At 43.5% G+C, this 14,124-nt stretch overlaps 1 protein-coding gene across 1 annotated transcript in view; it reads left to right on the forward strand.

Moving 5' to 3' along the window:
• zbtb16a (zinc finger and BTB domain containing 16a) overlaps positions 1 to 14,124 on the forward strand; it is a 328,754-nt gene that overhangs the window by 283,742 nt on the left and 30,888 nt on the right. The window contains exon 7 of the mRNA XM_079565641.1: positions 12,767 to 12,937. Coding sequence (XP_079421767.1) covers positions 12,767 to 12,937 — 171 coding nt within the window. The remainder of the gene's footprint in view (positions 1 to 12,766; positions 12,938 to 14,124) is intronic.

Raw genomic sequence — 14,124 nt, forward strand, 5'->3', positions numbered from 1 at the left:
ACCTATAAAGAGGGCTGTACACGTGCAGATGGAAAGATAGATTTGATGCACTTTGCAAAGACGTGTAATTGCCTATCGGGCTAAATGAGCGATGTCGAGGAGTGGTTGACAGGCGCGGCGCTAATGACTGCGAGAGGTGACTCCAGCTGAGACAGACGACTCACACGGAGCGGCGCTCAGACTGAGGACGTGAGCGAGATGAGAGACTGTGAGAGGTTGGACTGCGCATTTGCTGCTATCATCGTCAAAAACCTGCTCGTGCTTTGCGTCATTCATGTGAGTGTGAGTTGTGTTTGCAGATGTTAGTGGGTCAATGCTAAAAATGATGCTGGAGGCTCAAATCGTGAACATAACCGGGTCACTGTGCTCCCTGAAATCATTTCTCATTTATGTCTGGGAGGTGTTGTGTTTTAGCTTTGATTGGCCACTGTTTTTCCATACTGTGATATGTTAAGTCTAAGCCTAAATCTAAGCCTAAACCTAAATCTAAGCCTAAGCCTAAATCTAAGTCTTAGCCTGAATCTTAGCCTGAATCTTAGCCTGAATCTAAGCCTGAATCTAAGCCTGAATCTAAGCCTAAATCTAAGCCTAAGCCTAAGTCTAAGCCTAAATCTAAGCCTAAGTCTAAACCTAAATCTAAACCTAAGTCTAAACCTAAGTCTAAACCTAAGTCTAAACCTAAGTCTAAACCTAAGTCTAAACCTAAGTCTAAACCTAAGTCTAAACCTAAGTCTAAACCTAAGTCTAAACCTAAGTCTAAACCTAAGTCTAAACCTAAGTCTAAACCTAAGTCTAAACCTAAGTCTAAACCTAAGTCTAAACCTAAGTCTAAACCTAAACCTAAACCTAAACCTAAACCTAAGTCTAAACCTAAACCTAAACCTAAGTCTAAGTCTAAGTCTAAGTCTAAGTCTAAGTCTAAGTCTAAGTCTAAGTCTAAGTCTAAGTCTAAGTCTAAGTCTAAGTCTAAGTCTAAGCCTAAGCCTAAGCCTAAGCCTAAGCCTAAGCCTAAGCCTAAGCCTAAGCCTAAGCCTAAGCCTAAGCCTAAGCCTAAGCCTAAGCCTAAGCAAGAACATATCTCAGAATGTAAAAACGGCCAACAGCCAATCACATCTCAAAGTTTTATATCGATCCAATCATAGACTGCGTTGTCACGTACTTGTACCTGCTTCATCTTCTCTAAGAGCATTAGAGCCTTTTTTTTTTAACATCTTCCAAAACATATAAAGCCGTTGCGCATTCGTGTTGAAATCTCTGACGTTTAAAATCTGAAACTAGTTGCTAATGACTCCTTGTATCCTTCAGTTTTTGTGGCAAAAATCTTTCACATTTGTCTCTTATTCTTGCCGATGCATCATAAAACTATCTGTTATCCGGCTATATCTGGCTTTTCTGATTGGCTAAGACGCTCGTCAATCACGGCCATCGGGAATTTGACGAAATCACACCTGATCCCAGATACACGGGTTTGTAAAGAATAGGAAAATCCTGTATTCTGGCTGGACAGGCTATAGTATTAACCTTCAGAAGCCAGATTGATATAACAGAGCAGATTTAATTATTATCAATCAGGAATGACTCCAGTGTAAATCATTAGGCAAGAGATTGGATCAAGCACATCAAACATAGCATTACACCCGATCATAGCTAGTCTCAAACTGCAGCTAAACAACAATGAAATGTTCAGTTTTTAAAGTATGGCTTGTGTTTATAACTCTGTATGAGCACCTTTGTCGTGTTGTTGTGTTTTTATTAGATTTCCGATGTTTCTTTGTCACGTTTTTGCTTACTGCCAGCGCAATGCTTCATTTGAAAGCTAAGAACTTGTAGTTTCTGAAGCTGTGTCTCTGCTCTGTGATGATCGGCTGGTAGCTGGTTATTATTATGGACCTTTCATGCAGAATCCTCCCTCAGACTCTGCATCTTCATCCTCCTCTCTCTTCCGTCCTCTGTCAACGCACCTTCCCCTTCATCTCCTGCCTCCACTTAAATAACAGCGTCCAGCGCCCCAAACCTACCAACCTGTGCCTCCCCCCTCCTCCTCCTCCTCCTCCAAACCTGGATAGAGTCTGCTTAAGAGAAGGTGTCTCCACTGCGCGGCTTCCTCTTTCAGGTGTCACTTAGGAGCCGACTCAATTTTACACTGTAATGGACCTCGGGGTCAACTACTTTTCTCCGCTCGCTTCCTGGGCGCTTTATCTCGGGCCGCGCCGCAGTTTCTTTCCATCTATCAGCCGCCTGACAACACCTTTTGCTTTTGCCGCGGACACGCACACACACACACACACACACACACACACACACACACACTGAGTTGGTGTAGCACTTAGTTTGGGCGCTAATCAGGATGCGCAGGGCAACAAACTGCACTTTACCGAAGGGAGGAAGAAAGTGAGATAGAGGGAGATGGTTTACACTCCAGAGGAACGGCGGCTTTGAAGTAAATAGAGTCCAAACTTGAAATGATTTAAGGCGATGTAGCGTTAACCCGGGACACTAGGGTTAAATTGTGGTTTTAAAGGATGATTTTGAGGACTTTATTGTAATTTGTGGTTGAAATGAAGATGGTACGGCAGTTGTTTCGTTGTTCCCACACTCAGTGATACATATATTTCCCTTCAGCCTCAAATTCACTTTATTTATTGCATTATTCATGGGTGCGCCCTTAAGTCTGTGGTTTCCAAAGCAGGGGTTGGGGCCCACCAGGGGGTCGCAGGGAGCACTGAGTGGGGGGTCCCAGGACGATTTGAAGATACATATAAAAAAAAGGAGGAAAAATACTGAGACTAAATCTTGATTGAAAATGCCATGAATGTGTAAATTGAGATCAAATCATTTATTTCATAAGGAAAGGACTTGTGGTGGTGAGCCACAGCTGCCCTGGGGTAGACTGACGGAAGTGAGTCTGTCAATCTGTGCCATCTGTCCCTCCAACCACCACACAAGCAGACACCCTATAATGCAGGGTTTCACAACTGGTTGGCTGTGGCCCAAAAGTGGGTAGAGAAGCCAAAATATTTACTCCAGAATAAAAAAGTACTTTTACTTGAGTACTGAGTAACTTTTTCAGTATAAGAGTTTGATTCATGTTTCTGTAGTGACGTAAATTTTGAGACACAAAACATAAAAAAATTGAAAATTGTAATATATTGTACTATGTTTATTAAGTAACAAAACAAAATGCATTCTGTTTTTCATTCTTCACAGCCAGAAGGTCCCGGGTTCGGTTCCCACTTGAACTTTCTGTAGAGTTTGCATGTTCTCCCAGTGTCTGCGTAGGTATACCTCCAGGTACTCCAGTTTCCCCTACCACTAAAACATGTACAATAGGTTAATCCTCCAGCTAGGTGTTTCTGACCATTAGCGTGGCTCCACATCTGGAGATGTCCCCGAGCGTCGGCCTACGCTGGCAGCTCAGCTCAGCTCCTACAGGTGCATTTTTTTGTTTTTTAATTTATTTATTGGTTTATTTGATCGGGACAGTGCATGTTAATGAACATACATGGGTCGTCCCACACTTTCAATCATCTTGGCCTATTGTACATGTTTTTAGTGGCAGTGGAAACCGGATTACGCGGAGGAAACCAACACAGAAACTCCACACAGAAAGGCCCCGTCCAGGTGGGAATTGAACCCGGGACCATTGAGCTGTGAGGCTGCGCCACCGTGCCACCAATAAATCAATGAAGTATAACTTAACTTTAAAATTTGGCCCTTAAAAATGTACTCAATGTCACAAGTTACTATTAATACTATTTATAAGAAGCAGATACCAGAGTGCTGCATGTAACTGAGTAATACCCATCTTTGGTCGGGACCCAAAAGTGGGTACCTTTAAAAAAGCACAGAAACATTTACATCCGTTAAAATTACTGTTACTTCATTGTTTTTTATTTTGATTTCAGCTTTTTTCCTCTTATTCCATTTTAATCAACAATAATTGGTAAGGACACAGTAAAGTCTAGAACAGGACGACCTTTGGAACCAGAGGGTCACTGATCCGAAGTCCGCTTAAGCACATATCGCTGTCCTGTCCCTCTCCATTACCTTTAATCGAGCCATTTGCATCGAGAATGTCATCTGACGTGAAAATCTGTCAGATCACTTCACCGCCGGCTCGAAGAAGTTTGAGGATCGCGCGGCCCTTTACCAGTGATTGTAGCAAAAGTGGCAAAATGGAACAGTAGAAATGGATATCGACAGCGGCAGCCTCCTGACTCCGTGGATGTGTCTTTTCATTTGCCACTTGTTGAGGCGCTTGGGGCCCGATCAATGGGGGCTGCAGGAGAGTGCGCCAGAGACATTATGTGTGAAGCATGGACACTAGAGCTGTCGGCTGGGTCAACAACACGCACAAATGAACAGCCTTCAGAGGAATAAGATCGGCCCCTTCGCAGGACTCCACTAAACGGGGCCCGTGTGATGCAAAAATCCACTTTTTGGAGCTTTATTAACCACGTTATGTCCTCGTCAGAAACATGCCTTCGTTCACACGCTTCTGTAATGTGGCATATTCCCTCGTCAGATCTCAAAACGCTTGACTTTCAGCACAGGGTAATTCATGAAGCAACTACCTTACACCCTTAGCCTTTATATTTTGGGTAGTATAAATCAAAATGACTCATGGAAATATTAGGCTTCCTCTTTTTGTGTATGAACTGTGAAACATGGAGAAACATCAAGGACATATGAAGGTTTACTGAAACAAAACACCACTTCAGGTGTTTTTGATGAGGCCCTGACACTATAACATGGGTATTTAAAAAAATATATATATATATACTGTAACATGGTTATTTTGTTCTAAACATCTCAGGGTTTAAATGGTCTCCATTCAAAGGGAAGATGCTCTAAGTGACTTAAAAAGATTGAATTTTGCAAATGACAGCCTGGGCGCCACACTGACCACTGCTCCTTAAAGGGGCTAGATGCAAGTTAGCCATTTTATACTCACTACTGCCACCTCAGGTCATACATGTAACTGCAGCTTCTATATAAAGCTCGTGCATGACGGCACTTCAGACCCAAATTAACACCTTTCTGAGTGACAGTGCAGGATTTTCGAGGCAGTTGTGGTGAACAGGTCTGAGCTCATTCTACACATTAGGACATGGCTTGAACATGTAGGGGGAGGAAAATACATAATTTTAACATTTTTAAACTCTGTATAGTCCCTTTAAGGGTCAAAGGATGGGTCAAATTCAGAGGACAAATTTTGTTGTACAATTGTTGTGTAATGACAAATAATTTTGTCAATTTTAACAATATTTTAAACAAACTAAATGTACCAAAAAAAACACTGGCATAGCGTCTGGATTCATTGTTTTGGACGGATCTTTTATTGAAATTGTGTGCTTTATGTCAGAGTTACCACAACGTCAGTGTAGCAAAGTGTAATGACTTATGAAGCACATACTTCATACGTTTTAAGCTTTTGTGTATTCGTCTTATTACATTATGTTCCTCCAAACTACAATATCATTCCATTGTGTATCTAACCCATAGGTACAAGTTATTACAAACTGTTACAACACATTTTATTGTTTTAAATTTGGCACCCTGGCATTTTGAAAATTGTTTTGGTAACACTTTATGTTTTACTACCCCGATCTGATATCTGTGTCTGAATGTCCAGACTATTGGCACAGAATGATTGCACAACTCAAGAAATTTGACCTCTTTGTCGTATGTCGCATCCAAATGGAAGTGGAGCTGAAATATAAAGCATCACAAAACCTTAAAACCCAGCAAAAACTAGGTGTAATGTTTTCGCAGAATGTTGAGTATGTTTTGGTGACAAACTCGTCTAACCTGTTGCTCTTCTACAAAATCTTAACTAAATTTCCATCAAAAGTGAAACGAAATTCAAATTCACTTTGAAAATTACCACCGATTTGTGCGACTGAGTGTTTGCAAATTCCTCTCCGCACTTTCCAAACTAAATAATGGACTGGGAGTTTGACTACAGAGGTTAGTGTTGCATTTGCCCCCCCTCTCTCTCTCTCTCTCCCGTCGGTTTTATCAATGAAAGCAGCCTATTGATCGCGCGCTGATTGTGTCTGGGATCCCTGCAGGCGTCCAGGTACTTAAGTGGCTTTGACTGACAAGCGCTGCCTCCCTATTCACTCCGGGCCCTTCTCATTTACTCCGTGTATTTCTCTCTTTCAACATTAAAGACTGAAGCCCTGTACGCGAAGGCTCTCGAACAGTGGGGGGTTTTGGCCGAAATCTGGAGAGAGAGGGGGGGGTTAAAGGTCAAGGAATGCAAAGGGTTAAGCGACCTTTGACTCCGGTGTGGGTGGACGAGGTCAGAAATATGAAACCGGGAGGTGAGCAAAGAGGTAGGCAAACAAAAAGAGGATTGGGTACATGAAAAAGAAGGGCAGCTTTGATGTGCACTAATGAAGGGATGACACAGGGATCAGTCTTGGGTTAACCATTAAACACTTCAGTAGAGGATCTGTACTTTGCTTCAGTAGTATTTGTGTTGAGAACTTCTACCTCTACTCCACTGCATTCGAAAGATAGAATACTTGCTATTGTTCATTCTAAAAGCCTAATAATGCACACTCCAGGACAGCAGGTGGCGCCTGTTCCACATTTACAGTCACTGGCTCACGACAAGGAAGAAAGTTTGGCCCCGTCGTATTGGGTGCAATTTTTCTTTTTTTTAAGTTGTAGAGTTAAACGGATTTGTACTTTGATTACTTAAAGTTGTCTAGTTTTGGGACGAACATTTCTTTATCCTCCTTTAGTTTAATTGTGGGAAAAACATCTCATTATAAAGCATTTGTGTCAATTTTATGAACTTGCAGGCCAAATTTCTAGCATTTCCATGAAAGTGACCTGGAAAAGTACCCCTGCAAGGTGTGAAATGTGAATCTAAACTCCTCCCTGTGAAGAATTGGGACTAATATGTTAGGAATAAGTTTGGACATCAGGTATAGGGCCTTTAAAGGAATAGTTCACCATTTTTCCATACTGAGATATGTTCTTACCTGAGCTTAGACGAGTTGATGTGTACCTGTCTGGTCTTTGTGTTTGCCCGTGGAAGAGCGTGGTCGCTTCTAACTTCACCCCCGTTTGGGGCCATAGGAATATATTGGGAGAGGCCAAGTGCTAACAACATCTTTGGTCGTTTTGTGTGACTGAGGGCACTCACAAAGACCAGACAGGTACGCATCAACTCGTCTAAGCTCAGGCAACAACATATCTCAGTATGGGAAAACGGTGGCCTGTTCCTTTAAGCGCTTAAAGTAATACATTTAACAAAGCAACTTTTCCTTGTATTGGAGAAATATTTGACCTGTAGAATCAGTACCTTTACTCACGTAATGAAATCAGCCTGGATTATTTATCAATCATTTAACAGCTTAAGCTAACGGTCAGCAGCTAACGTTAGCAACTTTTCACCATTAAGTGGAAAATTGTGAAACTTCGCAAACTCGGGGTACTACACCTAAACACTGAAGTAGTTTGTGAGGATCTGTACTTTACTTGACTGTGTTAAGAACTTCTACTCCACAACATTTCCATAACGACTCCAAAGTAAGTTTAAATTTGTCCGTGTGTTTTGTTCCTATTTAAATGCACACTCCAGAACAGTAGGTGGCGCTGTGCAGATGTACGGTCAATGCCACTTCACGTTTTCCTCCAACTCCAAGAAAAAATAGGAAAATATATCATGTAGTTTGAGGGAGCATTTCATCAGGTGTTGTGAAAGTAGGAATATAGCTGGCTCGCTAAAATGGTGAATCCATACGGTCTCGTCCATTTCAATTGGAGACTATTCCATTTATGCCGTAAGTACTAATCAAGTAGCAACAATCCCAGGTTTCCAATTCTCTTAAACGAAGCACCAGTCGCAGTGTTTAATAGTGAACCCAAGACTGATCCCTGCGTCACCCCTTCATTATCATCAACATCATCTTAAACGAAGCACCAATCGCGGGACGTTTAGGTTCAAACCTGAAGCCGTCGAGTCGTCATAAACCCCCACACTTTTGTCAATATTTACTTCTCCAATTCCATTTTCGCTCTCCCCCCCCTCGAAACCCCCTTCTCCCGCTCCTCCTCCCACGGCTGCTGCTACTGCTGCTATCTAAACCCCTTTCTATCATTCCTTCTGCGGCGTCTATCAACCGACAGCCGGGTAAAAGTGCGCTCCCAGACAGTGATTGATCCGCTCGCTCTCTCTCTCTCCCTCTCCATCCACTGCTTATGAACATGAGGCGGCCCTCGCTCCTCATAGATTTTTAAATTAGTGTCAGCTTTTGCCCCAAAGATGTGTTATTGACTGATGAAATAGAAACTGCGCTCGCAAACACTCGCCGCTCGCTCTTCCCCCCCAAGAGTTTTCCCTCGGCCTGGTAATTGAAAAAGTGCGAAGGCAAAGAGTGTGTTGCGTACAGGATGCGTGTGTGTGTGTGTGTGTGTTTGTATATGTGTGTGCGTGAGGTTTGATGTGTCTGGGAGCTTCGCAACAGCGCGGTCTTTATCTCGGTTGGAAGAAAAATGCTCGGCGGGGAGAGAGTGGAGAGCCGATTGAAGTACAGCGGAGGAGATGTTTATCGCGGGTACACAACACCTAGCCCCAGACAACAATGTTATGGGAGTTCTAATCCTCGAAATACACGGGGAAAGGGGAGAATATTATGTAGCGGAATTATGTAACGGTGAAGTGTGTGCGATTGTTCGGTGGCTATTAAAGCGTCGGGCTTTTGTGATTCCTTTGTATGAATCCAGTTTTAAGTGTAGTGTTTGGGAAGTTCGTTTGCTCACGCGGGCCAAAGTGGGTCACAACTGACGGGCTGGTACCCAAAAGTGGGTCAATGGGTCGCGAGGCTCCTCCAGGGAACATGTTGAATGTGTTGACCTGTTACTTGGGGGTTAGAGTTAGGGTTGAGCTGCGTTTCACTCACACAGATTGTTACGACCCGGCTCTGCTAGGTGTAGGACGTAACAAAAACCAAGATGTAAAATGGTAAAGTAAAGTTGTAATTTAATAAAAGTAGTGTAAAAGGTAAACGAAGGAGTGACAAAAATAACCATCAGAACAAAGGCTATTTACAAAAGGTTAACCAAAACAAAGTTACTAAAACAAGTGCACAAAACCAACTAGACAAAACTTACGAGTGTCTCCACAACGTGTCACAAAAGGCCTAAATAACAAAACGAGTGACAAACAAAATGAGACACAAACTAAAACGAGTGTTCCTGGAAAACAAAGTCATGACAGACACGAAGGAACACAGACACAAATACAAAAGCAATTGCAAAGGCGTACTAGTCACAAGGACCAGCAGCCTACCTAAACACAAGTACAAATGGCGTACTGGTCACACAGAGACCAGCAGCCTACACAAACACGTGTACAAATGGCATACTGGTCACACAGAGACCAGCAGCCCCGAATGAGCCATGGTGGAGTCCTTTTATAGTGGCTGGCACAGGTGGCTTCAACGAGCTCTCCAGGTGTTGAGCTGCTCCCCCAATCAGCAGCCAGGGCCCCAATCCGCTCCACCAATCGCAGTTCAGGACCACAGCAGCAAAGTTACATGGAGACAACAGGTTTAGGCCACATGACAAAAACATACAACAAGGAGGGAACCAGGAGTTCTGGGGCCGTAACACCCTCCCCCTTAAATTACAAAATATGTTTTTTTTTTATCCAATGATATTTTTTTTTTTACCTAAGAGCAAAGGAATTGAGGTGGAAGGCTGGTCAGGACCTAAACAAAGCCAGGGCTGGCCACAAAGTGGGCATTAGACTGAACGTCCCCTTAACAGCCTCCATTGGGACGGGCTAGGCCCACTCCGGACCGAGCTCCATCCACGGAGCTGAAAACCTGGGACGACGAGGGCATGTGACAGGGAAGAGGGGACGGATGATCAGGCCGGCCACCTCCCCCCCAATCTGTAGCAACCTCAAACACAAGATTTAGTCACGAGCCTCACTGTTAGCACCAAGATGCCAGCCACAGGCAAAACCAAAACCAGTCCTCCATCACAAAATCACAATACACCAATGTAGAAAAATAGCCAATTAGAAAACTTACCTAATACAAACCAATTACTAGTACAACTATGGGATGGGTGTTATTCTCCCGGACGAGCCCCCAATTTGTTACGACCCGGCTCTGCTAGGTGTAGGACGTAACAAAAACCAAGATGTAAAATGGTAAAGTAAAGTTGTAATTTAATAAAAGTAGTGTAAAAGGTAAACGAAGGAGTGACAAAAATAACCATCAGAACAAAGGCTATTTACAAAAGGTTAACCAAAACAAAGTTACTAAAACAAGTGCACAAAACCAACTAGACAAAACTTACGAGTGTCTCCACAACGTGTCACAAAAGGCCTAAATAACAAAACGAGTGACAAACAAAATGAGACACAAACTAAAACGAGTGTTCCTGGAAAACAAAGTCATGACAGACACGAAGGAACACAGACACAAATACAAAAGCAATTGCAAAGGCGTACTAGTCACAAGGACCAGCAGCCTACCTAAACACAAGTACAAATGGCGTACTGGTCACACAGAGACCAGCAGCCTACACAAACACGTGTACAAATGGCATACTGGTCACACAGAGACCAGCAGCCCCGAATGAGCCATGGTGGAGTCCTTTTATAGTGGCTGGCACAGGTGGCTTCAACGAGCTCTCCAGGTGTTGAGCTGCTCCCCCAATCAGCAGCCAGGGCCCCAATCCGCTCCACCAATCGCAGTTCAGGACCACAGCAGCAAAGTTACATGGAGACAACAGGTTTAGGCCACATGACAAAAACATACAACAAGGAGGGAACCAGGAGGCCTGGGGCCGTAACACAGATCTTACATGTTAGAAACTAGAAGGTCTTGGCTTTCAAATGAGGCTTCACACTGGCATATAGGCTGTGAGATCTCATGTCATATGCTTTGGGATTTGGGTATGCATAACTGGAGAAAATAACTCTAATCCTAAACCAAAGATAGCAGTTAACAGGTTTTGAAACCTCCGATGGACAAGTGTTGAAAATGAAGAGTTTTGTTGTAGCACTTTGAGACAATGCATCTGGTTTGACCAATGCTTTCGTTATATCCATTCATCCATCCATCGATAGATCCATCCATCCATCGATAGATCCATCCATCCATCGATAGATCCATCCATCCATCGATAGATCCATCCATCCATCCATCGATAGATCCATCCATCCATCGATAGATCCATCCATCCATCCATCGATAGATCCATCCATCCATCGATAGATCCATCCATCCATCCATCGATAGATCCATCCATCCGTCGATAGATCCATCCATCCATCCATCGATAGATCCATCCATCCATCCATCGATAGATCCATCCATCCATCCATCCATCCATCCATCCATCGATAGATCCATCCATCCATCGATAGATCCATCCATCCATCGATAGATCCATCCATCCATCGATAGATCCATCCATCCATCCATCATCCATCCATTGATAGATCCATCCATCCATCCATCCATCCATCCATCCATCCATCCATCCATCCATCCATCCATCCAGTGTTAGAGCTGCCCAAATCATTGACATTGGTACCTAATTCATAAATATATAATGAAATTACCTGTATTACAGTTTTAGGGCCCCAAATCTCATATATAAATGAAAGAATGCTGTGTGACTAAATAATACATAGATGACGCTGGTGCTTTTCTACTTTTGCACTTGCTAATCGTTTTGCACATGAGCAAATGACCCCCTAAGTCTGAAAACCTGATATGTAAAGGAGTTTGCTGGCCCTTAAAGGGGTTAGATGCAAGTTGGCCATTTTTATATTCACTACTGCCACCTCAGGTCATGCGTGTAACTGCAGGTTCTATATTAAGCTCGTGCATGACCGCCCTTCAGAACCGAAGTAACAACTTTTTGAGTGACAGTGCAGGATTTTAGAGGCAGTTGTGGTGAAGAGGTCGGGGCTCATTCTCCACATTAGGACATGGCTGGAACATGTAGGGGGAGGAAAATACATCATTTTAACATTTTTAAACTCTGTATAGTCCCTTTAAAGTATAAACATTATTCTCAGAACTACAACTTCACTATGCTATAGACAATAAGTGGTTCTCAGCTGGTGGGGAGGACCCGAAATTGCGTTGAGGAACCAGTTTTTAGTGTGACTTTGCATAATCACTGGTTATAAATTGTTGTAATAATTTTGAATCCAATGAACTGATCTGTGAGAAAGTAGTGTTGATTCTGAATAAACTAAAACAGGGCAAACTGCAAATGACCTTTAACACGAGATGATTGATTACTTTGATGAATGATTTGTGTTTTGGCTTGTCATGTCTACAGAGTGTTGTTTGAGAATTTAAGCCTTTTTCTGGTCTGGGACAAACGTCAGAACGCTTACTTATTCGTGTGTATTGTCTCGATGAGTGTGGCGCACTTTGGAGGACGATGGGAATTAAATGTTTCCGTCTCAGCCGATAACCTGGCTTCGGAGTGATTTTTAGGTCAGGCTGCTGTTGCATGAAGTGGCGTGTTCTACGGTGATCCTCCGGAGGCCTGCGTTCACCTGGGACCCGAACGTTCTGTCCCCGGAGTTAGAAATAAACACAGAAGCGGCAGCCTTTTACGCCCCAATTACCTGTAACTTCTACGAAAAACATCTGTGCAGAAACTCAAACTTTTAGGAACTGTTTGGGATCAAGTAGAAAAGCAGATTCAGATTCACCCCGGATGAACTAAACTCAGTCTGTTTTTTTCCGTTGTCTTTGCCGTACAGGTTCGGACATGGCCATCTTCTGCCTGCTGTGTGGGAAGCGCTTCCAGATGCAGACGGCGCTGCAGCAGCACATGGAGGTGCACGCCGGCGTCCGCAGCTACATCTGCAGCGAGTGCAACCGGACGTTCCCCAGCCACACGGCCCTGAAGCGCCACCTCCGCTCGCACACAGGTAAGACTGTAAGACCATACAGCTGTTCCCATCGGCTCTCACACGGGTCAGACCATACAACTGTTCACATCTGCTCACAAACAGGTTAGACCATACAGCTGTTCACATCTGCTCACACATAGGCCAGACCATACAGCTGTCCAGGTAGTGAAGCCAAGCCTCCACTCACACAAAGCAAAACCCTTACAGCTGTTCACCTCCGCTCGCACACAGGTTAGACCATACAGCTGTTCACATCTGCACTCACACAGGTTAGACCATACAACTGTCCAGGTAGTGAAGCCACACCTCCACTCACACAAAGCAAAACTCTTCCAGCTGTTCACCTCCTCCCTCACACAGGTTAGACCATACAGTTGCTCAGGTATGAAGCCACGCCTCCACTCATGCAGAGAAAACCCTGACAGCTGTCCCGGATGTTGGGCCATATCTGCTCACACACTTGGACATGTTCATGATTCGAATTATTTGACAGCGTCCAGGGCTGTGCGGGAACTTTATTTCGGCCCAGGACTTTTAGCTCAGACCCAATGACACTTCCTGTTTCCACACGGGCCGCTACACATGTAGTCTGATACATCTCCACAGTCAGCAATCTGATGTCTGTACATTATGTACTTTCTGTACATTACAGGGCTGGCACCGTTACCTTTTATCGATACCGATGCCTACATTTCGATACCTGTATTAAAATAGTTTGAACCAGAAAACAGAATGATAATGTTAATTTATTCCATAAAAGACTACATTTATTTTGTTTAAATGTGTAGCATTTATTTGAGCTGGAACAACCAAGTCACTTCCTTTAATGCTGCCCCTGGGCCCAACAGGCTTTTTTTTTCAACACCAGTTTCAAACTGGTATCGTTTAGCCCTAGTCCTGATACATCTCCACAGTCAGCAGACTGAGCTATATATTTTATATCCACTTTGTGCATTAGTCTTTCTTCACTGTTGGATTGGACTGACTGCACCAACTTGAACTAACTTAGTTATTTCAATGTCATATGGTGACATACAGTACAAAGCACAAGTCCTTCTGACCTAATTTATGTCTGAACCCACAGCCCAGGCTCCTGCTGCAGCTCAGTTAAAGCCCTCGGCCTGTACTAGTCCTAGTCCACTTATACAATTAATATTATTTGTCTGTTGGCCCAAAAGCATAAAATGAAATATGCTCTGGAAAAC

The sequence above is a fragment of the Gobius niger genome, assembly GCF_951799975.1.
Source record: "Gobius niger genome assembly, chromosome: 11".
Taxonomy (NCBI): Eukaryota; Metazoa; Chordata; class Actinopteri; order Gobiiformes; family Gobiidae; genus Gobius; species Gobius niger.